Genomic DNA, 22604 nt, shown 5'->3' on the forward strand with positions numbered 1-22604 from the left:
CAAGAAAACAAAAAAAAAACATTGAACTGTTTTGGAATTTGCTTAATTAAAAAAAAAACCCGACAAGTTTCTTAAAGACACATACAGCTGGGTACACGGTCGATTGGTCGCCGGTCTTTTGGTCGCTCAATACAATACAATATTTCTAAGTAAAATTTGATACGGAACTTGCGCTGGCTAGAGCTCCCCCTGTTGGTGAAGAAAATAATGAGCTACATGCAGCTGTACGTGTGCGGTCTTTTGGTCGCCCGGTCTTTTGGTCGCGGCCTTTTGGTCGCGGTCTTTTGGTCGCCGGTCTTTTGGTCGCCAGTCTTTTGGTCGCTGGTCTTTTGGTCGCTCAATACAATATTTCTAAGTAAAACTTGATATGATTGTACAGGTTTATGATGACGATTAAGCTGATCTGACCAAAACATTGAGTATATTGACTGATGGAAATCACACCTGCGCAAATACGCCATAGTGTAGTAGGCAAAATGTTGGGAAATTTTTGGTCGAAAACAGAAAGCGACTTGAAAAAAAATCAGCACTTTTTCCCCCAATTTTAGGGTATTTATTTAAATGACACGGCTGTACAAAGCTGAAATTTCATCATGACAAACGACAGCAATACGTCCTGAATTAGACAAGCTTTTTTTAACCCATGATTTTTTAAAAAAAATCAGATGAACAGAAAATCATGATGCAAAAAAAAAAATCAAATAAATAGGCTACAAAACTTTGGATCACATACAGCAATGTTTTAAATAAATAGAACTCTGCTTAAGACGTCCGATGCGATTCAGAAAGGAGAAAGAAAGTATCTCGCTCTTTAGCACTTGAAATTGTATCCAAGAAAAAGTGTATCAAATGAAGTAAGAAACAAGTGAAGCGTCGTCAAGTACAAAAAAGATTGTGGAAATTGGTTCGGAAAAACGTCGGCGCTTCGGGAAAGAAGACCAACGTCATGGCAGGACGCCTTCACGCAACGGGGTCCCCTCTTCTGAGGGCCTTGGCAAAATGGGCGGGGCCCCAATATGGCGTCGGCGCGGACGGCGATGTCAGTATTTCGGCGTGAAAATCCCGCTCTGACGTTCTTCTCCCTTCTTTCGTTTGGCACGGCCACTTTTATTTTACGACTCTGCCGAAAAAGAAGAGGAAAGAGTGATTTTGATCTTGGAAAAAAACAACAACCGTATTTTCACGACTATAAGGCGCACTTAAAAGTCTTACATTTCCTCCAAAATAGACAGGGCGCCTTATAATCCAGTGCGCTTTATATATGGACCAATACTAAATTTTTCATCACGATATTTAAAAATAAATCAGTCAATAGGGTACACATCCTCTCCAGCTCTCACAACTACGGCAAGCAGCCCCCGACTCTACTATTTTTCCCATAGAAAAAGTACTGCGCAGTGACTGCTGGGATATATAGTTCTTTTGTCAATACACCCAATGGATTGTGGCCTGTATATATCGACATCAACACAGCTTGACGAAGCATGGAAAGCAGCGTTGGAAGAGTTACGCTAGCTACTATTTGTGAATGGATTGTGGCCTGCGATCGGCATCAACACAGCTTTACGAAGCATGGAAGACAGCGTTGGAATAGTTACGCTAGCTACTAGCTAGCTACTATTTGCGAATGGATTGTGGATGCCTGGACGAACGTATAAAACTCAGCGTTTTCAATGACTCATTCGGACAATTGTTCAATTCGGACACAGAAAATGAGGACTTTGATGCATTTGTGGGTGATGATGACGTGAGTAAGTTGTAAAATGGCTAAATAAAGTCCAACCGAACTCAGTTTTGCTTCCGTTGCCTTTTTAAAAACATGTTTTTAGCGTGTGTCCGTATTTTTAAGCTGGTGTATGTTTTGCCATGCCTGGCTGCGTCTTTAAAAGCGGTGCGTCCTTTGTGTGTGTCAAATACAGAAATAGCACTCGTTACTGACACTGCGGCTTAAAAATACGCTGCGCCATATAGTTGTGAAAATACGGTAAATAAAAAAACCGACCGTCCATTTCTGTGACTCCAAAATGCTCACCTGCGGCATCGGCCGCCGCTTCTTCGGCCTGCGGTTCGGACGCGACGTACTTGTCGCCGAATATCTTGACCAGCTGGTCGAAGTACTTGCACTCCTGTTTATCTCCTCTGCCATGGGCGATGTGGAATAAGATACGGGAAAGCTCGGCGTGGACGCCGGAACCGGCACGGACGCCGCTTACCTCCTGCCGTCCAGGAATTGTCGAAAACTGTATTTGAGCCTCTTGATTCGGGTCTGGCACTGCTCGGGCGTGCGCTGGTAGCCCTGATTGGCCAAGGCTTCGGAGATCTGCATGAAGATGTGCTTGTTCTTGGTGCAGCTCTTCAAGTTGTCCTGCACGTCCTGGCTCCCCCACACGCTCAGCAGAACCTCCGTCTCGCCGTCGCTCCAAGGGTGCTTGGAGTTGTCCGACAACCACTGGTTGCCCGGAGAGACCCCGAAATCTGGAGCGGGCGGTCGGTCGTCGTCAAGCTCCGCCGGGACGAGTCCCCACGCTCCGGCTTCACCTCTGATGGCTTCGTAGACGCCGTCGTCCGACTCGTCCGGCGCCGGGATGCCCGCCAGGTCCGACTTCAACTCCCGACTGAAGATAGCCTCCATTTCCCGAAAGAACTTGAAGTCCTGCCTGCGGTGAGAAGAAAAAAAACAAAAAAACAAGTGACACTCTTTTGGACAAAGTGGGACAAAATGTTCCGACTGACTACGAACGTGGAGGACCGAGACCGACTTTTCGTGGAGGAATCCATATTTAAGGCGCTTGATGCGGGTGTAGCACTGCTCGGTGGTCCTGGCGTAGCCGCGGTTGCTCATCCTCTCCGAGATGAACTCGAAGACGTGGCGGTTCTTCAGGCAGCCGCGGAGCGTCAACTGTACGTTGTCTTCCCCCCAGATCTCCAGCAGCGTGTGGGTTTCGCGGTCTGACCATGGCGTCTTTCTGCTGGCGTCTGGCAGAAGGTGGCTTGTGGACGGCAGCTCGTCTGAAAGGTCAAACGTGAGCTGGTGTTATTTTGCTACAGATCAGAAAGGGTGGCGCTTATGGGTTACGCCACAAGTGTCAAAGTGGGGGCCCGGGGGCCAAATCTGGCTCGCTGCATCATTTTGTGTGGCCCGGGAAAGTAAATCATGAGTGTTGACTTTCTGTTTTAGGATCAAATTAAAATGAAGAGTATAGATGTATATTAGATTTCCTGATTTTCCCCCTTTTAAATCAATAATTGTCATTTTTGCTTGGTTTTTGTTGTTGTTGTTGTCCTTTGAAACACTTTGGTGTGGACTTACATAGGTCCGAGCAGGATTCTTCAAGAAGCGGCAAGGATGTGGACATAGAAGAGGACGACTCCACGTCGTTGTACAGGGTGTTGTCACCCAGAACTGGAGCGAGGAGGTTGAAGTAGCGGAAGACGCCGGAGCGACCGTTTCTGCGGGACACAAACACACACAGACAAATTCATTGAAGGCAACGGACGGACGGTCGGACGTCCACGGGACGGACGCGGACCTGCGACTGTTGCAATGTCGCCTGTACGTCTTCTTGAGTCGTTTGATGCGAGCTTGGCACTGCTCGGCGCTCCTGGCGAAGCCGGCCGCGGTCATCCTCTCGGCGATGTCCACGAAGACGTGACCGTTGCGGACGCACGTTTTCAGGCTGAGCTGCACGTCGTCGGCGGCCCAGATCTCAACCAGCGTCTCCGTCTCGCGCTCGCTCCACGGCACGTTCAGGGGGTCCGCCGACGAGACCACTTCCCGCGCCTCGTCGGGCTCGTCCGGCGAAAGCGCCTCGGCACTCATCACCTGCTCCAGTTGCTCGTAGAATTTGTCGTCCACTCGCCGTCCGTGCCTAAAAAAGGAGGGGCGTGGGCAATGATCCCTCTAATTTTTTGTTTGTCTGGGCAGAAAGACAACCTCCCTGAGCACACTGAGGACCAGTGTGAGCAATATCATCATTGCTCGCTATGGGGACACACCAGTATCACACCTGCCATAAGCAGGTGTATGTCTACTACACATAAACGATTTAGTAATAATAAAATGTAATGATTAATATCTATCCTCCCATCAGCTGTCAGGCTCTTTAACAAAAAAATGGCTGTGTGTTAAGACCTACCGTATGCATGCATGTACATCTATATGTATGTATGTGTGCTTATATATGTGTGTGTATGTACACGTATGTGTATATGTGTATATATATATTTCAGCAACACGCTTATTTATTCATGTATTTATTTATTAACTTATTTATTACCTATCTATTTATGTCTAAAATGCCTTTATACATGTATGTATATGTATGTATGGATGAATGTATGTGTGCTTATATATGTGTGTGTATGTATATGTATATATATATATATATATATATATGTGTATGTACACGTATGTGTATATGTGTATATATATATTTCAGCAACACGCTTATTTATTCATGTATTTATTTATTAACTTATTTATTACCTATCTATTTATGTCTAAAATGCCTTTATACATGTATGTATATATATGTATGTATATATAGATGTATGTATATATATATGTATGTACACATATGTGTATATGTATATATATATTTCAGCAACACGCTTATTTATTCATGTATTTATTTATGAACTTATTTATTACCTATCTATTCATGTCTAAAATGCCTTTATATATGTATGTGTATATATAGATGTATGTATATATAGATGTGTATATATAGATGTATGTATATATAGATGCATGTATATATAGATGCATGTATATATAGATGCATGTATGTATGTATAGATGTATGTATATATAGATGTATGTATGTATATATGTGTATGTATATATATATATATATCAGCAACACGCTTATTTATTTACATATTTATTCATGTATTTATTTATTAACCCACTTATTACCTATCTATTTATGTATAAAATGCCTTTCCTATTTCTGAATCCTCACCCCCTTGCTATTGTGACAACAAAATTTCCCGAATACGGGATGAATGAAGTTATCCAATCCAATCCAATCTAATCTATGATTGGGCGGCCCAGCGGATGAGTGGTTCGCGCGTCGGCCTCCCAGCAAAAAAAAAAAAAAAAGGATTTTATTTTGTGCGCTCCATATGATTTGCTGTGCGCAGAGAAGACGAGAGTAGTGCGCAATTGCGCACGCGTGCAGCTTAGAGGGAATTGGGCGTGGGTGGGTTTGGTTGTTGTTTTGCGTCCGTTCGCCACGGCGTTGCTGACCTCTTGTCCTCATGACACTGGAGGAACTTGCTCTTCAGCGCCTTGACTTTCTCGTGGCACTGCTCTGGGGTTTTGGAGTAGCCCAGGTCGCGGAGACGCCCGGAAATCTCGGCGTAAACGTGCCCGTTGGGGAAAAACCCCGTCAGCGAGCGCCGCACTTCCTCTTCTCCCCAGATGTCAATCAACGCCGAGGTCTCCGCGTCCAACCACGCTCCGACGTCTCCTTCTGTCGGAAAAGAGGAGGAACGTTAGTCGTCGTCGTTCCTTCCTCCAAAGTCTGGATTTGCTTTTTTTTACCCGTTTCGGTCACCGAGTCGCCGTTGGAATCTTCCGATATTTCAATGGGGTCCGTGGTGGACGCCACGGACGTGGACGGACGCTTGTCCAGGATTTGTTCCATCAAATCAAAGAATTTAAAATTCACCTTCTCGCTCCCAGACGAGCTGTGGAGTGGACGAACACGATTGAAGACAAGTGGATCGTCCATAGTTTATTTTTTTTTCCCACCCCGAATACCTCATGCTATCTCGACAGTGCCAGTAGCTCGTTTTCAGACGTTTAATTCTGGTGTGGCATTGCTCGGCCGTCCGCGTGAAGCCGTGGACGGAGAGTTTCTCGGATATTTCGCTGCAGATGTGTACGTTGGGCGGGAAGCCTTTTGCGTTTTGCTGGATCTGAAGAGGAAAGAGAATTAAACCACAGGTGTCAAAGTGGCGGCCCAGGGGCCAAATATGGCCCACCGCATCATTTTGTGTGGCCCGGGAAAGTAAATCATGAGTGCCGACTTTCAGTTTTAGGATCAAATTAAAATGAAGAGTATAAATATATATTACATTTCCTGATTTTCCCCCTTTTAAATCAATAATTGTCATTTTTAATCAATTTTTTCTGTGTTTTTAGTTCAAAAATCATTTTGTAAAATGTAAAAATATATTTAAAAAAAGCTAAAATAAATATTGCTTTACATCTATAAAAAACTGAATATTCAGGGCTTTTAATCCAGTTCTTTTAATCCATTTATTAAAAAAAATTCTAAATATTATATCTAAAATGGTCCGGCCCACATAAAATCGAGTTGACGTTAATGCGGCCCGCGAACCAACCCGAGTCTGACACCCTTGAATTAAACCTAGCAAAGGTGTGGCCCCGCCCCTAAAATATACCTGCGATTCTCCCCAAAGTTCCAGAAGAATGATGGTTTCTTTGTCGGCCCATGGGACTTTTTTCCGATCGTCCTGGAGGCCCACCACGGATACTGGAAAACGGCAAAGAATCGTCATGGGTGGACGGCGACGACGAGGGAGCGACCCACTTGACGTCTCTCCGTACCGACGTCCTGGACGGAGCAGGAGTCGTCGTCGGGCGTCTCGTGAGGTGGCGGCGTGGGGCGGCGTTCTTTCAACAAAAAGCGGGCCAGCTCGTTGTAGAACTTGCACGGAACTTGCTCCAAACCCTTCGTGCTGCGCAAGACGAGGGAAGAAAAATACATAAATAAATACAGTGGTACCTCGACCTACGATCAGCTCTACCTACGACATGCACGAGGTACGATGAAAATTTAGCTCGAATAACTTGCCCGCGATACGATCAAAATTTCGAGATGCGACCAAGCCAGGTGGCCATGACAAGAGACACTGTCTTTTTTGCCGCATCAGTGTGTTGCCATGGATAAAGTCCCCCCGAACACCCCCCGCTTCCGTGTATGTCACTGTCTCTACCCTCCGCGACATGCGTCTAATTTTACTTCTATTAAACACATTTTATTACTATTAAACCACTAGTTATGTGTTACTTTTTAAATAGATGGCGAATTAGAAGAAATCAAACATTTTTTCCAATCCAGTATCCTGTTTTTGGTGTTTTTTCAGAGGGTTGGAACGAATTCATTTGTTTTTAGTTCATTTCTATGGGAAACGTTCGTTTGAGTTACGAGAAAATCGACATTCGAGCTCAGTCCCGCAACGAATTAAGCTCGTATGTCGAGGTACCACTGTAAACTAAAATTCAGAGTACCCGAAACCACCTCCCGCGCACGCACTTGTTTTCGTAGCACTGCCTGAAACTGGTCTTGAGCCTCTTGATCCGCGTTTGGCACTGCTCGGCAGTCCTGGAGAACCCCTGCGAGGCCATCTTGGTGGAAATGATGGGGAACATGTGCACGATTCTGTTGGTTCCTCTCATTTCCTGCTGCATCTTCTCTAGGCCCCACGTGTTGATGAGAGCCAGCGTTTCCACTTCCGTCCACGGCACGTTTCTGGTCCCTTAAAAAAAACGGAGCGAGATTGGCTTCCATCAGATGCCCTGCCCACTTCTCCCGTGACCGTATCGTACCCATTTCTTGACTGCTCTGCCCCACAAACTGCAAGTCCTCGTCACCATCCCGAGACTCTTCGTCGTCCACGACCTCGTCCGCCTCGTAGGCCAAATCGGGCGCGGCGGAGGACGGCGGCGAGCCCAGCACTCGCTTCATGTGCTCGTAAAACGTGTGCTCCACTCTGGACGTTCCCCTGGAGGTTTCGGGAAGGAAGCCGTGACGACGGAGGCGGTGAGCGGCGAGAAGACGACGCCACTCACTTATTCTGCCGGTAGCCTTTTTTCAGGCGCTTGATCCGTGTCTGGCACTGCTCCACCGTCCTCTTGAAGCCCCTCTGGGCGAGCGTCTGGGCGATCTGGACGTAAATATGCCGGTTCTTCAAGCAGCCCTTCAGGGCACGCTGCACCGAGTCGTTGCCCCAAATGTCCAGCAGGTGGAGCGTCTCCTCCTCCGACCAGGGAATCTTGGCGTCGCTGGTTGTCGCCGAGGGACCTTCGCGAGCTTCTGAAAATATGGAGGCAAAAATAAGTTTGGTGGCGGAGCCGGGCGATAATTACAGTCATCCCTCAATTATCGCCAATTGTGATTTTTTGTCTCACTATAAATTATTTCAAAAAAATATTTATATTATTTAGATATAATATTTAGATTTTTTTAAATAAATGGATTAAAAGCCCTGAATATTCAGTTTTTTTATAGATCTAAAAAAGTTTATTTTAGCTTTTTTAATATATTTTTAGATTTTACAAAATGATTTTTGAACTAAAAACACAGAAAAAATGGATTAAAAAATGACAATTATTGATTTAAAAGGGGGAAAATCAGGAAATTGAATATACATCTATACTTTTCATTTTAATTTGATCCTAAAAAAGAAAGTCAGCACTCATGATTTACTTTCCCGGGCCACACAAAATGATGCATCGGGCCAGATTTGGCCCCCGGGCCGCCACTTTGACACGTGGATTACTGCAAAAAAAGTGATAATCCCCGGAATTTAACAGAACAAACCTGTGTAGTCCCCCCAGATGGAGATTAATGGGGATTCGCCAGAATTCTCATCATCCACCGAGGACTCTCTGCAACAGTCCAAAATAGAACACGGCCACGTTAACAAGGGTTTACACCAGGGGTCTCCAAAACGATCCTCGTGGGCCGCCATGTGTCCAGCTTTACATTTTGGAGGCCCCTGCTTTACGCAATTATTACACGCTAAAAAAGTAGTTCCCATACAAGAATGACGACGCTTCCGTCCGCTGCTTGGCGGGCTTCTCCGCGCCACCGCTCCACTTCCTCTTTCTGAGGGCCTGCCCCCCTCTAGAGCTCAGGTCCAGCTCATTGGTCGTCGGCTCGTCGGGGTCGTTGGACGTGGTGAGGTCTATGGTTTCGGCGGAGGAATTGCGCTTGGCCCCGTCGTCGCGGGGCCTCCTGCTTTCCATCTCCGGGGCGCAGGCGTCGGCGCGGTGCTCCGAGGGTCTCGGATCTCTGTGAGCCGGCAAGTAGGAGGTAGCGTCCGTGGCGGCTTTGGTCCCGGGGGGCAACGACATGGAGGTGAGGATGCAGTCGTCCATGGGTAATAACCTCGGATCTGCAAGCCCGACATTTTAGTTGGGCAACCTTGCTTCCGTTGACGGAGTGGGGGGAGCTCACCTTTCTCCTCAAAATGGCCAAGGTTTCTGTGGTGTTCAAGTAGAGCCTTCATATCAGCTGGTTGGAAAAAGGATTGTAAACAGTCGCCGAGGAAGGACGGCGCGTCTCCCAGCAAAGCCGCCAGCTGGGGAATGAAGGTAAAAATAACATATTTGTGACAACTCAGGGCCGACCGACCGAGTAAAGCCAAATACCGTATTTTCACCACTATAAGGCCCACTTAAAAGTCTTCAATTTTATCCAAAATAGACAGGGCGCCTTATAATCCAGTGCGCTTTATATATGGACCAATACTAAAATTGTTATCACAATATTTAAAAATAAATCAGTCGATAGGGTACACCATCTCTCACTACGGCAAGCAGCCCCCGACTCTACTATTTTCCCTGTAGAAAAGTACTGCCCAGTGACTGCTGGGATATATAGTTCTTTTGTCAATGCACCCAGGATGACGGCGAGCACACTAATTTGGTGCTCACGTCATTCCGGCTGGATTTACAAAAGAACTTCTGCCGCTAGCTACTATTTGCAAATGGATTGTGGCCTGGACATCGACATCAACACAGCTTTACGAAGGGTGGCAGGCAGTGCCGGGCTAGTTACGCTAGTTACGCTAGCTACTAGCTAGCTACCAGCTAGCTACTATTTGCGAATGGATTGTGGCCTGGACATCGACATCAACACAGCTTTACGAATGGTGGAAGGCAGCGTCGGGCTAGTTACACTAGCTAGCTACTATTTGCGAATGGATTGTGGCCGCCTGGGCAAACGTGTCTGCTTGCACGGTTGTTCTTTTGCCAAAGCCGGTATCATTTCTTTTTGGAGCCACATGGCAATGACGGTGACTCTGAGAACGAAGAGAGGGGACTCAGCGTTTTCGAAGACTCATTTTGACAATTGTTCACAGAAAATTAGGACTTTGATGGGTTTGTGGGTGATGATGACGCGAGTACATTGTAAAATGGCTAAATAAAGTACAACCGAACTCAGTTTTGCTTCCGTTGCCTTTTTAAAAATGTGTTTTTAGCCTGTGGGTGTAGCGTGTATGTTTAAGCTGGTGTCTGTGTTGCCATGCCTGGCTGCGTCTATAAAAACGGTGCGTCCTTTGTGTGTAAAATACAGAAATAGCCCTCGTTACTGACACTGCGGCTAAAAATAGATGCACTGTATAGTCGTGAAAATTCGGTAAGTCAAATGGTGCCTCGACCTGAGTGAAGTCGGGGACAGGGAGCAGCTCCTCCAGCCGGGAGATAAATTCCCATACAAGCATCTCCAGCGCCGCGTCATATTTTGGGCCAAAGTACACGGGGAAAATCTCCTAGGAAAAGACAAGAAAATTGCTTTCCTGGCTCCAAAATTCCAGGAGACGGTGCAAAAATGGGATGAATGATTGTGGTGTCACCTCAAAAAAGTACTTTCTTTCCACTGGATCCTCGAGCAAGGAGTGCACCAACTCCACAAAGTTGACCTCGGACTCCTCCACCAGGTCGATGGTACTCTGTCAGAAAAGCCCACGCCAGACATGGATGGACGCCGATTTATAACGGAACTTTCTTTTCGGTGTTTCGAATGGTACCGGCCACACTCACGTGGTGGTCCTTGGCCGTGCTGGCCGGCGCTTTGATTCGGTCCAGGTGGGGCTGCATGGTCCGCATGTCCACGGGTTTCTCGCCTCGACACATCTCCAGAACGAGCTGCGCCCACACACAGCAGACCGGTTTGAACCGCTTACGCCGGGAGATAAGACGGCGAGGTTATTACCGACCCTGGCCCTGAGTCCCAGGGTGAGCTGAGCCCTCTGGCTGTAGCTCATGAGCTCGGGGACCAGCTCCGTCACCATGGTAACAAACTCCTCCAGCATGCCGTAGTGGTCCACCAGTCCCTGCTGAACCACGCGCCACATCGCGGCCGACAGGAGCTGCAGGGGCGGGGCCAGGAGGCGGAGGTAATGCACGGGGAGGTCATTAGCTGGAATAGAAATAGAAAAAAAAAGGAAATATTATTTTGTCTTGTTTTCAAGGATACCCTGAGAGGTTGTTGTAGTGGTTTTCCAATAATTTCCGATCAAACGTACCTGGAAAATGTTACAAGGCAAAACGTCACAAGCCTAAAAACGGCAATCTATCATATTTAAAGTGTCTGAATTTTGAAAGTGTCTGTTAGCATCCTGAATCCAGCTCACCTGCAGGCCCTTCGCGCATTGGCTAAGCGGGCAACATCATCCATCCCAGAATATGTCGTCAACATGGCAAGGGTCAGCTGATCAGACAGATGTAGGACCCCCCCCTTTATCAGTAGTAGGATGCTAACTAGCTACACACTTCACAGGCTAATCCGTGTATGGACGCTTTGTGGAATGTGATCGTCACCTAGTTACTCGCGACCTACCACAATGCTGACAAAGCGATCACGTGAAGCCATCGCCGCTTTCAGTTCTGCATCAGAACCCCCCCACAGTCACACAGCAGTCCCCCCCCACACCTTAGAACATGGTAGAGAACGCACCTCGATTGCTGCCATTTTCAGATCCTCGTTTTATTTCCATTTAGCAACCGAATGCCAAGGCCGATCGGACCCCACCACCCGGGCTGGGATTACGTCGAGAGGGCGTCAAAAGAAACAAAACAAAACAAAACAAAACAAAACGTGACAATAATCGCCGAACTCCGCCAGATCGTCTTGATAGCTCCGTTCGGTGGCCGGAAGACCGCTTCGGACTCGGGTTTTGAGCTCGTCCTGGAGGAGGGTGGGAGACAGAACGGAACAATGGTCGCTGGTCTCATCCGCCTCAGTCCAGATCACAGCAAACCCCTTTCCTGGTTGGCTGACGAAGACCGGAACGAACCCGCTGTGGCGGTTGTTGAACGCTAGGCGGCGACATCACGGCTGTCACTTCCTGTCGCCTTGACTCCAGGCGGATGCTCACAAAAATAAAGCAAAAAATAAAAGACCGAATAGTACCATGAAAACAGCGTGGGAAAATGACGGCCTGTGGGCCGTACAGATGTGGATTCTGCTATTCTAAGGTGGATTCCACTTATAATCATCAGTCAATATTGAATCATAATTTTGAGTATGTGAGTAGTGAGAGATGTCTATGTGAAACCATGACAATGTACCCATGAAGCCACTTTAATTTCAATTTTATTCACATTTAACCTGTGAAATTCTATCATTTTGTGTAGGTGAGTAGTGAGAGAGGTCAACTACTAGGATTGACCTACCTTAGCTGGGAACTATGAAAAAATCTCTATTTACAGTATATACTGCAAAATGAGAATTGCAACCATGGCAAAGTACGCACGTAACAACTTTATTTCCAATTTTCTTTTTGTAATCTGTGAAATTGCATCATTTTGAGTATGTGCACTGCTAGGGTGGATACACATTGTCTTGAAATGATGAAATAATCTTTATTTATTGTTAAAATATCACACAAAAAAGCATTTTGGGGGATTCACATAATATTGTTCTTGTGGAGTGAAGCGTGTGTTTTATAATGGAACTAACTTTACTTCATTTTTAAATGATGAGCTATGTGGTGTTTTTTTTACTTTTGAAAGTATTTTGAGCGTTTAAAAGCGCTACAAACACACCAGTGCGTCGCCACTTGGTTGAATGGAATTACCGTAATGCTTGGACTAAGCGGACGGAGTATTTTGAGCATCTGCTCATTTGACCACAAAAACGCCAACGTCCGCTAGTTGACCGCAGTTGACACTTTTTAATTTTTTAAAATTATTATAATTATTATTTTTAAAAACTGAAATCCGGTCCAAGCCTGTATGTCTTATTTGCCAAAAAAGCGTTGCGCCGTGTACAACATACATACAACATCAGCCGTCGCATTTTAATGACGCAAGCCCACCTTTCATTCCTACAAGGTGCGTCTACCGCTGACAGGTTGCGGGCCTCAACAAACATTTCTAATCGGGCAACTTCCATCCAAGTTGCAAGTACAAAGACAAGTTATTTACTGGCGAATGTGAGTTTCTCAAAAAGTGCATGGTAGAGAAATCAAGTATTTTTTGTCCTGAGAGCAAGATCACATTTAAAAAAAAAGAAGATCTTAACCTGCAGGTCAGTAACTCGCCGCATCAAACTAATTAACGAACACTTAACCTGCAAACTACACAAAAAGTGGAGTCATTTAGATTATATTCTTTAGCACTGGACGAAAGCAATGATATCATGTGAAACTCATTCACTTTATTCGAGCGATCGGACAGTTTTATTCCTTTTCTTACTTTACCGGAGATTAGTGTGCATGGCTGTCCGTCTCCTTATGCCCTGCGATCGGCTGGCCATCGATACAGGGTGTCCCCCTCCCTGACCCAAAGTCAGCAGGGATAGGCTCCAGCACCCCCCGTGAGTGATAAAGTGGATAAAACGGTTCAGAAAATGAATGAAAAAATATCTATGGATAAAACATCTTCATAAATGCCATTAGAATATGCACAAATCCGACTTAAATTTGACCTTATTTTACACATCTGTCCTTCTCACTTCTCATTCTCGTTCAAATGACTTTTCTGCTGAACGTGTCACTTGAGATAGTCAAGTTTCCATTTATATGCAATATTTTTCCATGATTTTGCTTTGATTTATTTCATAAGGGATAGCACATATTAATGAACATATTCCTATTCATGTTAATGAACATATATGTAAGATTGTAGCCAAGGGCTAATTTCCATTTATAGTCCATTGTGTAGGTTGAAGACAAACGATCACACATACTAGACAGACACGCACGCACACAACCACACAAACACACAGAGCAGATTTAGACAGTTCTCACCTGATTTCACCGCTTGTTCTTCTATTTGCACAGTAAAGTCAAAAGGAATGTTTTAAGAAATATTAAAATGTAATTAAAAAAAGATAGAAGGGCTGTAAAACACAAAAAAACATAAGAGTGGACAGAGCTACTGCCACTGGCTGCCGCGTAAACGGCGCCATCATGGGGAAAAGGGTAAAAAAAAGTTTGGATTTTATTTACTGCGCGCCATATGATTGCTGCTGCACGGAGAAGACGAGAGTAGTGCATAATTGCGCACGCGCAGGTACTTGAGAATACTTCTGACAAATTTCCTGAACTGAATGACACAGTTTGGCTTTGTGATTTAGATTTTACTGTGGACACACCGACATATACTGATGAATACCTCAGATCTTTTCTGAAAATTGCCACAATATTGGATGAACAGCAGACTTTCACTGGCAAAAGTGGGTGATCAACAACACTGTTCTCATTAAAAGGTATGTTAATACTTTAATTCTTTTCCCCCTGTTCATGTTTCATATGTACAGCAGTTATTTATATGTATGTTAATATATGTAAGTATGTACCGCATTGCATTGTACGGTTTTTATTGCTTAAGGGGAATTGCAATCATTAATAAGGGCAACATTTAGCCGAGATTGACAGGTAAGTAAGAGAGAATCTTGAAACATGGATAGTGGTTGTTGTGAGACAGCCAATGAGAGCCCAGTAGAGTGTAGCGGGGTTCTAATGTGAGACTCAATGCATTTGCGACAATGTTTTTCAAACACATATATAACGGATAAGGAAATGCATGTACTTTTTGGGGGATTTCGAAACTTGGATCTTTTTTGTATCTCGAGGCATTTGCATATAAAAAGCTTTCGTAACCTGAACATTTCATACCTCGAGGCACTTATAAGTAGAGGTATGACTGTATTTTTCAATATACTACTCATAAGTAGTAGTATCTCAAAACATTGAAACAATTTCTCCTTTGTACCACAGGAGGGAGACAAACACCATTAGAAAAACTGCCTATAAATCATGCAATGAAGTTCCTCCTGTAAACAGACCTAAAATTTTCTGGCTTGACAACAATTCTCCTGTTAAAACTCCCCGTTGTGAACTGCACGTTTGTAATTAGCAGGGACTCACCGTGACCGTTCCCACGGACAGATTGGCTGAGCCCTTGTAGCAGATTGCAGGAAATCACCTAATTAAGACACAAAATTTGCAGCTCTTGAATGATGGATATTTGGCCTTTGTTGTATAATTATAGAAACGAAGGAAAGATGGGAGAGAGTGTGGCGGGGGATTATTTCAGATCAAATGTGCTGTTAAATCTCAATTAAAGCACCCGCTGGCTTCAAATATGTTGGACATTACATTAATAAATAATGACGTTTGGTAGTACAGTGGTACCTCGACATACGATCTTCATCGGTTCCGAGACTGAGATCGTATGTCGAGCTTTTCGTAACCCGAGCGAACGTTTCCCATTGAAATGAACTAAAAACAAATTAATTTGTTCCAACCCTCTGAAAAAAACACCAAAACAGGATATTGGATTGGAAAAAATGTTTTATTTCTTCTAATTCACCATCTACACGAAGGAGATGCGGCAAAAAAGACAGTGCGCTACAATGATAAACAGCCTCTCATGTCATGGCCACCTGGCTTGGTCGCATCTCGAAATTTTGATCATATCTAGGGCGAATTATTCGATCGAAATTTTCATCGTACATCGCATGTCGTAGGTAGAGCTGATCGTAGGTCGAGGTACCACTGTACCTCTTTAGCAGCAGACGAGAAAAAGTCATGTTTGGGTAGGAGGACTATTATTTGTCATCTTCAGAAAAGATGTTCCCACATTGAGATTGTTCGAAAGGAAATATCTTTTTTTATTACAAAACTGGTTACTTCAGTTGTGCAACATTTCTGACAGTTATTTGGATTTTTGTTGGTTTCCATGAAGCTATTGGATGTAGCATATCATTTGCCGCTAACGGGTTCATCGGTAAAGCAGATATATTAATAACACTAAAACCAATGGGAAGTCACCTCGAAATCGACCAGGATGAGTTGAAAGTGACCGACACAAAGCCCAGAAATCAACCTAAATCGATAAAATTGACAATAATAGAGGTCCAATTCACTTCATTTGGTTGTGGATGCTCATTTTTCAAGTCCAGTCGTCCTATCAGGGATGGCCGAATCAATGGAAGTTCATTTTTTTCACTGAGTTTGACACCCCTGCTTTAGTGGACTTGCTTTTCAGCACCCAAACCAATGGACAGCGACAGGGAGAGGCTTTGAAAGGATGCTGGCGTGCGTTCCGGAGATGCTAGATGACATGTACGCGAGGACGACGGGTCGACTTTGGGTGGGATGCTTGCAGTAATGACTTTTTTACTTGTTGTACTTGAGCGTGTGTGATTAAAGTCGGGTGGCGGGCGGAGGAGCTCGTCACAAGTTATCTGGCCATCTCATCTCATCATAGCCGCTTTGGCGGATTCCCTGGACGCCTCAACAGCAGCCAGACGCTGTCAATCGGGCCGTCAACGGCGGCGCGAATCGATGCCAATCTCCCTTGCTTTCTATTTTTAGCTCAGCCCGGGGCTCTTTGATAAGGATGTTGTGGCTACCTTGCCGCCTTTTTGCTTCAATTGAGGAGGAGCCCTCGCAATCTTTTTTTTCTTTTTCTCCCTGGACTATTGATGAGAGCTGATCAGATAGGAGATGGAGCTAAAAGCCCACAGGCGCGAGGTGGGCTTTTTTTTATGGTGAAGATTGATGAGCAGACCGCTATTACACCACGCGCCACTAGGTCGACACGGCGTGATGTTGTTTTGTCTAGACAAGGGTGTCGGACTCGGGTTGGTTCGCGGGCCGCGTTAACGTCAACTCGATTTGATGTGGACCAGGCCATTTTAGATATAATATTTAGATTTTTTTTTAACATAAATTGATTAAAAGAACTGGATTCAAAGCCCTGAATATTCCTTTTTTATAGATCTAAAACAATGTTTATTTGAGCTTTTTTAAATAAATATTTTTCGATTTTACAAAATGATTTTTGAACTAAAAACACAGAAAAAATGGATTAAAAAATTACAATAATTGATTTAAAAGGGGGAAAATCAGGAAATTTAATATACATCACGGCGAATAAAAAAGGAGGTGGGGTGGCTTATCATGGCACTTTTGCTATGAACTAACTTTTGAGCAAGGCCTGCTGGGATGACAGACTGTTGCGCAACGGGGAGGTCAAAGGTCTGTCCGAGGTGGCTCGGGGGGGCCTGGCGACAGCTGCGCCTTTCGCACCGTACCCTTCAGCAAAGTAACTCATTGGAAGTTCTTACGAGGACGCCACGGAGAAGAAAAAAATGTCTTCAATCTACCGTCATTTCTTTGTTTTCTCCGTCATTGCCAACTTTCCTAATTTGATTGCAAAACGTCACCGAAAATGAAACGGCGCTCATCTTCCCGCCCCCCGTTTTGACTCCCGTATCGCTTCGCATTTAATTTAAAGCCCCATCATTTTAAGCTTCCTCTCGTTTGGCCACAGCGGAGTCAAACATTTTCCCTCTAATTGGATGTTTTTGTGGATGCCGGATTAATCAGCCGCTGGGTATTTAATGTTGTTTGGGCAGCTGAGAGGTAATACAGCCAAGCCATTAACATATCATTAAAGAGGTCCTAAGCACTGTAATTGCAGGCAGAACGCTGACGCTTCAGTCTCATTAAGTGGACACGGCGTGGCGTGGCGGTGGCAGCTTTTCTTAAGTGCGTGCTGCAAGAAATGAATGCGACTCAGCACCCCTGCCGTCGCGGGGCAAATGGCGGCGCTGCGGGCCGACGGTCGTTAACGAGAGAAAGCCAGATTCATTGTCTGACTTGGCGAGGTACAGTAATCCCTCCAATGTCGTGGTTCATGTAGAGCACACATGGCCGCGATAATCGAAAAATTGCCAAGTAGGGTCACCCCTATTATAACTTTTTTATTTTTTCCCTCCCTCTCTCTCTATATGTATTTGTTTATTTATTTATTTATTTATCTCTTCAGTGCTGAGTCGTAGTAGCAAAAGGGGGCTTCAGGTTACGAGTTACAGCGTGTATTTCCACATTTTTATGAACTTTAAAGTAGGTAGGTAGGTAGGTAGGTAAGGAGGTAGTAGGATGGTAGGTAGGTAGGATGGTAGGTAAGTAGGATGGTAGGTAGGTAGGTAGGTAGGATGGTAGGTAGGTAGGTAGGATGGTAGGTAGGTAGGTAGGTAGGTAGGATGGTAGGATGGTAGGTAGGTAGGTAGGATGGTAGGTAGGTAGGATGGTAGGTAGGTAGGTAGGATGGTAGGTAGGTAGGATGGTAGGTAGGTAGGTAGGATGGTAGGTAGGTAGGATGGTAGGTAGGTAGGATGGTAGGTAGGTAGGATGGTAGGTAGGTAGGATGGTAGGTAGGTAGGTAGGATGATAGGTAGGTAGGTAGGATGGTAGGTAGGTAGGATGGTAGGTAGGTAGGTAGGTAGGTAGGTAGGATGGTAGGTAGGTAGGATGGTAGGTACGTAGGATGTACTTTGATGTACTTTGATGTACTTTTGCTTTGTTGTTCTGCGGCCTTTGCGACTGTACTGTCTAACTTATAACTATGCCTTTCCTGTATCTGCATTCTCACCCTCTTGCTACTGTCACAATGAAATTTCCCGAATACGGGATGAATAAAGTTATCCAATCCAATCCAATATATATCTATGTATAAATCTTTATATATCTTTGATATTCTTTGTACACCTCTCCCAATTAAAATTGATCGGTTGTCTATCACCGTCAATGACAGTGAAATATAATCCCTTGGTAAAATGAGCCTTTTAAAAACAGCATTTAATGTTGACGTAGGTTAACTATCATTTATTTGTGTTGCTCTCATTTTTCTCACGTGGCGAGTCATTGGCGACGCCAATATTTGAGCGCCTTCACTTTTTTAATTACGGACGCCTTTCTGTGCCGTCGCCTAAATTCCGGGGATTATCCAATTATGGCTTACGTGCCGACAAACACGACACTCTCTTTGCCTTTCGGTTATCGGAATAAAAGAGTCAGCACTCCAAGGAGGCGCAAATCACGGAGAATTATTGAACGGAGGAATTAAAAAATCATAATCAAAAGAGAGGTTATTCGGTCCACTGGTGGATTTCCTCTGATTTCATCAGAAAAAAAGATCCTTCGCAAATGCTGTCCAGTTTCTGCGAGTAGGCGGGCAAGAAATCCCCTCAAGGCGAAACTTTGTAGGTTATTATTACGTAGAGCTGATTAGGAGTCTATTGTTTAACGAGGCAGAAGTTGAAGGCGATTTAACGCACCTATCCACGCGTCAAAGCCGCCGACGGGCAGGCGGAAACGCAACCAGACTTGCGCGTAACGATTCCGCCAAGCGCGGAAAAAAGCAGCCAAGCGAAGCCCAAAACGCCCAAATTTGACTGACAAATGAAACGAAAGTGAGACGGCAGGTTGAGTAGGCATTGTTCATGTTTTATTGAAGAGCGCTGACATTACAAACGGGAACAAATGAAGCACAAAACACAAAAGAGCATTATTTATTAGAGGCGAATCAAAGTGGAGCCTGCGGGGGGGTCGCTACCGCACACAAACGCAGCACAGGCCGTCGCCAAAATTCCATATCTCGCCGTCGTGGGCTTCAAGTCGAAGGCCGTGCGATCCCGCTGACACCTACCGTTTTTTTCTGGCGTATACGCCGTATTTGTCGCTAAAAAAGTAAGGCTTATATGCGCATAAATTAGAAAAATGCAAGGTGACAAAGACAAAACGCCATAACACAAGACAATACGGCCGATATGGTCATTTATTTCAAAATGGAGAAAGGATAAACAGATAAAATGTTAAACATCTATGTCTATAAAGGAAATTCAATTAAAAAAACAAAACATATCTTGCATAAAAGGTGAAAAAACTCACTAGTAACCTTGATACCATGTCAGCATTGGTCACATGATCTCACTTTTCCGCTTTGATTTTTTTCTTATTTCTTGTTCGAAAGTGACAACTACTCCAGTATTATGAACCATCCAAAAAATCGAGATATTTTGACATTAGAAGCAAAATGGCTGCCACGACATCTTAATTTTGTGGTAAAAAATGGTCATTTCTGTCATTAAAAAGCATCATGTTCTCCTCAAGATAGACTTATTTCTTTTTTAAAATTGAATCATTTGATATTTTGCATTTACAAAAGGATTTTTTTGAAGATTTTCCCTTCAAAGTACCGTATTTTCACGACTATAAGGCGCACTTAAAAGTTAAAATTTCTCCCAAATAGCGCGCCTTATAATCCAGTGTGCTTTATATATGAAAAAAAAATGAAAATGTGTCATTCATTGAGGGTGCGCCTTATAATGCGGTGCGCCTTATAATGCAGTGCGCCCTATAGTCGCGAAAATACGGTAACTCACTTGCACTCCCTATTAAAACCAAACCACGAATATGTAGGTGAAAATCGTGAATCCGGGGCGTCTTATACGAGAGAAATTGTCCAATTCAGCCATTTTAAGGCCATTTTAAGGGTACGGCTTATACGTGAGAAAACAAGGTGATCTTGAATGCTTGTTTTTTTTTAACATTTTCAAGGTTCAAAAGCGTCGCCAGATCACAGGATGGCTTCTGCAGTCAAACTCCTTATCTTATTTTCCAAAATTGCGCCTGGCTTTCCTTCCTAACGCGCTAGCGTTCCCACCTTTCCCTTCCCGCAGACCCCCCGCCGGGCCGAGATGGAAAGGACCCCTTTGGTCTCTGCTCTGGAATTCTCTCAGACCCCCACGCCTGTGGAAAAAAAAACCACGTACACGTGGGAACCTGAAACATAAATTAAACCGATAATGCAAGCGAAAGAAACTTGCCATCCCGCCCACTGAATATTAGATCACAACAACTCGCAGCTCTGAATAAATCATTAAACCCCAGCAGAGCGTAGCTATTGCAATGTCTTCTTGAATATTAATCCGACGTTACGCCGGTGCAAAAAAAGTAATGTCACACAATTGAAGCATGTGTCAAACCGCCGTAATATACCGAGATTCATAATTTGGTCTTCTGGCACGCCACAACGGCACGTTTGTTCACATTGGACACTAGCAGACGCTTGGCATTTAAACCCGATCCCAACGCGCCAAAGTGGACCCAAACGGGAATGAGGTCATTTGAATTTTACACTTAATTGGTTGCTAGCGAGCTCCGCTCTAGGGGACTTTCCAGGGAATAAATGCCACCGCTGAACAAGAAGAAATGGAAATTTATCGGAATGTTATTTTCTCGCATATTAGCCGCCTCGGCGTGTAAGCCGATCCCGTAATATTGCCATTAATTTCGTTGAATTTTTACAATTTCTCTCGTATAAGCCGCCTCCCGATTCCCAATGTTCACCTCCATGTTCATGGTTTTAATAGGGAGTACAAATGTCTTACTTTGAAGGGAAATTCTTAAGAAAAATCATCGCACGTGGTATTTCTGAGATTTCTAAACGGTGTTGCCTGCACGTAGACAAATTTAAAAAGGAAGTCACGTGAGCAGTACAGGAAGCGTGTCCGTAGCGGTCTGGTTTGTTTTATTTTATTTTCACACCAGCGTTGTAAAACTTGAATTTTGTGAGTTCTGCTATTGCACTTGGCTCAATTTCTGATCTGTAGTCAAATTCTTATGCCCCTTGCCTTCAATAGTGTCCAATGAGTTAACAAGAAACCTTAAAAAATGGGGAAAAAAATCAGCAGAAAGCAACTTATACACACACAAAGTAGTCCGGAAATTACCCCCAAATCAATAAGAAATGATCCAAAATTGACCCCAAGTATCCTAAGGTGACACAAAATTGACGGTAGCGGTCCAATTTACTTAAACTGGCTGTGGATGCTCATATTGTGTTCATTCGCTCCTCCCAGTCGTAATGGATTGGACGTCTCGTTAAGTTTTTGGCCCAAAAATAAACTGGTCCAGCCTGTGACCGGACGTTTGGTCCCTGGACGGTTGGTCGACCGGACGTTTGGTCGACCGGACGTTTGGTCGACCGGACGTTTGGTCGACCGGACGTTTGGTCGACCGGACGTTTGGTCGACCGGACGTTTGGTCGACCGGACGTTTGGTCGACCGGACGTTTGGTCGACCGGACGTTTGGTCGACCAGACGTTTGGTCGACCGGACGTTTGGTCGAACGGACGTTTGGTCGCCGGGTTCGCTCGCTGTCAAATTATGACAGAGCGTTTACTGTTGATATTTTGATATTAGATATTTAGATATTAAACTCAATCTCTCTCTCTGTCATGATTATAATTTTGAGAGCTGGTTTCAACAGCAACAACCTGGCGACCAAACGTCGGTTCTACCAAACGTCCAGTCGACCAAACGTCCGGGGACCAAAAACGTCTTTCCACGAAACGTCCGAGAACCGTCCAACATGTAGAGATCTAGAACCAATATGAGATCTAGTTGGCATGAATGTGGCCCACCAACCAAACTGAGTTTGACACGCCTAATGACGCAATTAAAAAAAATGACATTGACAATTCAAATCCAATCTTAGAGATTCACATAGGTTACCTATATCCAGCGAAGTATAACTT

General features: G+C 44.5%; 1 protein-coding gene across 6 annotated transcripts; it reads right to left on the reverse strand.

The window, feature by feature from the left end:
• Positions 1 to 523: 523 nt before the first annotated feature.
• On the reverse strand, positions 524 to 12098 carry LOC144069093 (uncharacterized). Of its 6 annotated transcripts, XM_077594186.1 has the most exons (23): positions 11721 to 12098; positions 10981 to 11183; positions 10805 to 10909; positions 10618 to 10713; positions 10423 to 10533; positions 9216 to 9339; positions 8799 to 9153; positions 8577 to 8644; positions 7826 to 8069; positions 7583 to 7758; positions 7290 to 7512; positions 6581 to 6711; positions 6415 to 6506; positions 5768 to 5925; positions 5549 to 5694; positions 5252 to 5477; positions 3531 to 3869; positions 3311 to 3450; positions 2760 to 3009; positions 2539 to 2657; positions 2214 to 2475; positions 2033 to 2139; positions 524 to 1120 (listed from the first exon to the last, which is right to left on the reverse strand). In XM_077594186.1, the coding sequence occupies exons 1-23, from the start codon at positions 11758 to 11760 to the stop codon at positions 1113 to 1115; spliced, it is 3723 nt and encodes a 1240-aa protein (XP_077450312.1). In that variant the 5' UTR covers positions 11761 to 12098; the 3' UTR covers positions 524 to 1112. The 6 variants fall into 6 exon arrangements, with proteins under 6 accessions (XP_077450312.1, XP_077450310.1, XP_077450311.1 ...); XM_077594184.1 differs by having other exon boundaries at positions 2539 to 3009; XM_077594185.1 differs by having other exon boundaries at positions 2214 to 2657; positions 11721 to 12097.
• Between the last annotated feature and the right edge of the window lie 10506 nt (positions 12099 to 22604).

The sequence above is a fragment of the Stigmatopora argus genome, chromosome 23 (genome assembly GCF_051989625.1).
Source record: "Stigmatopora argus isolate UIUO_Sarg chromosome 23, RoL_Sarg_1.0, whole genome shotgun sequence".
In the NCBI taxonomy this organism is placed as follows: domain Eukaryota; kingdom Metazoa; phylum Chordata; class Actinopteri; order Syngnathiformes; family Syngnathidae; genus Stigmatopora; species Stigmatopora argus.

Coding starts and splice junctions, on each gene's coding strand:
- LOC144069093 (XM_077594181.1), bottom strand. CDS start 11,760: ATGGAAATAAAACGAGGATCTGAAAATGGCAGCAATCGAG. Junction 9,340..10,422: donor CTGTCCCCGACTTCACTCAG/GTCGAGGCACCA, acceptor TTCATTCCCCAG/CTGGCGGCTTTGCTGGGAGA. Junction 5,478..5,548: donor CGACTCGGTGACCGAAACGG/GTAAAAAAAAGC, acceptor CTTTTCCGACAG/AAGGAGACGTCGGAGCGTGG.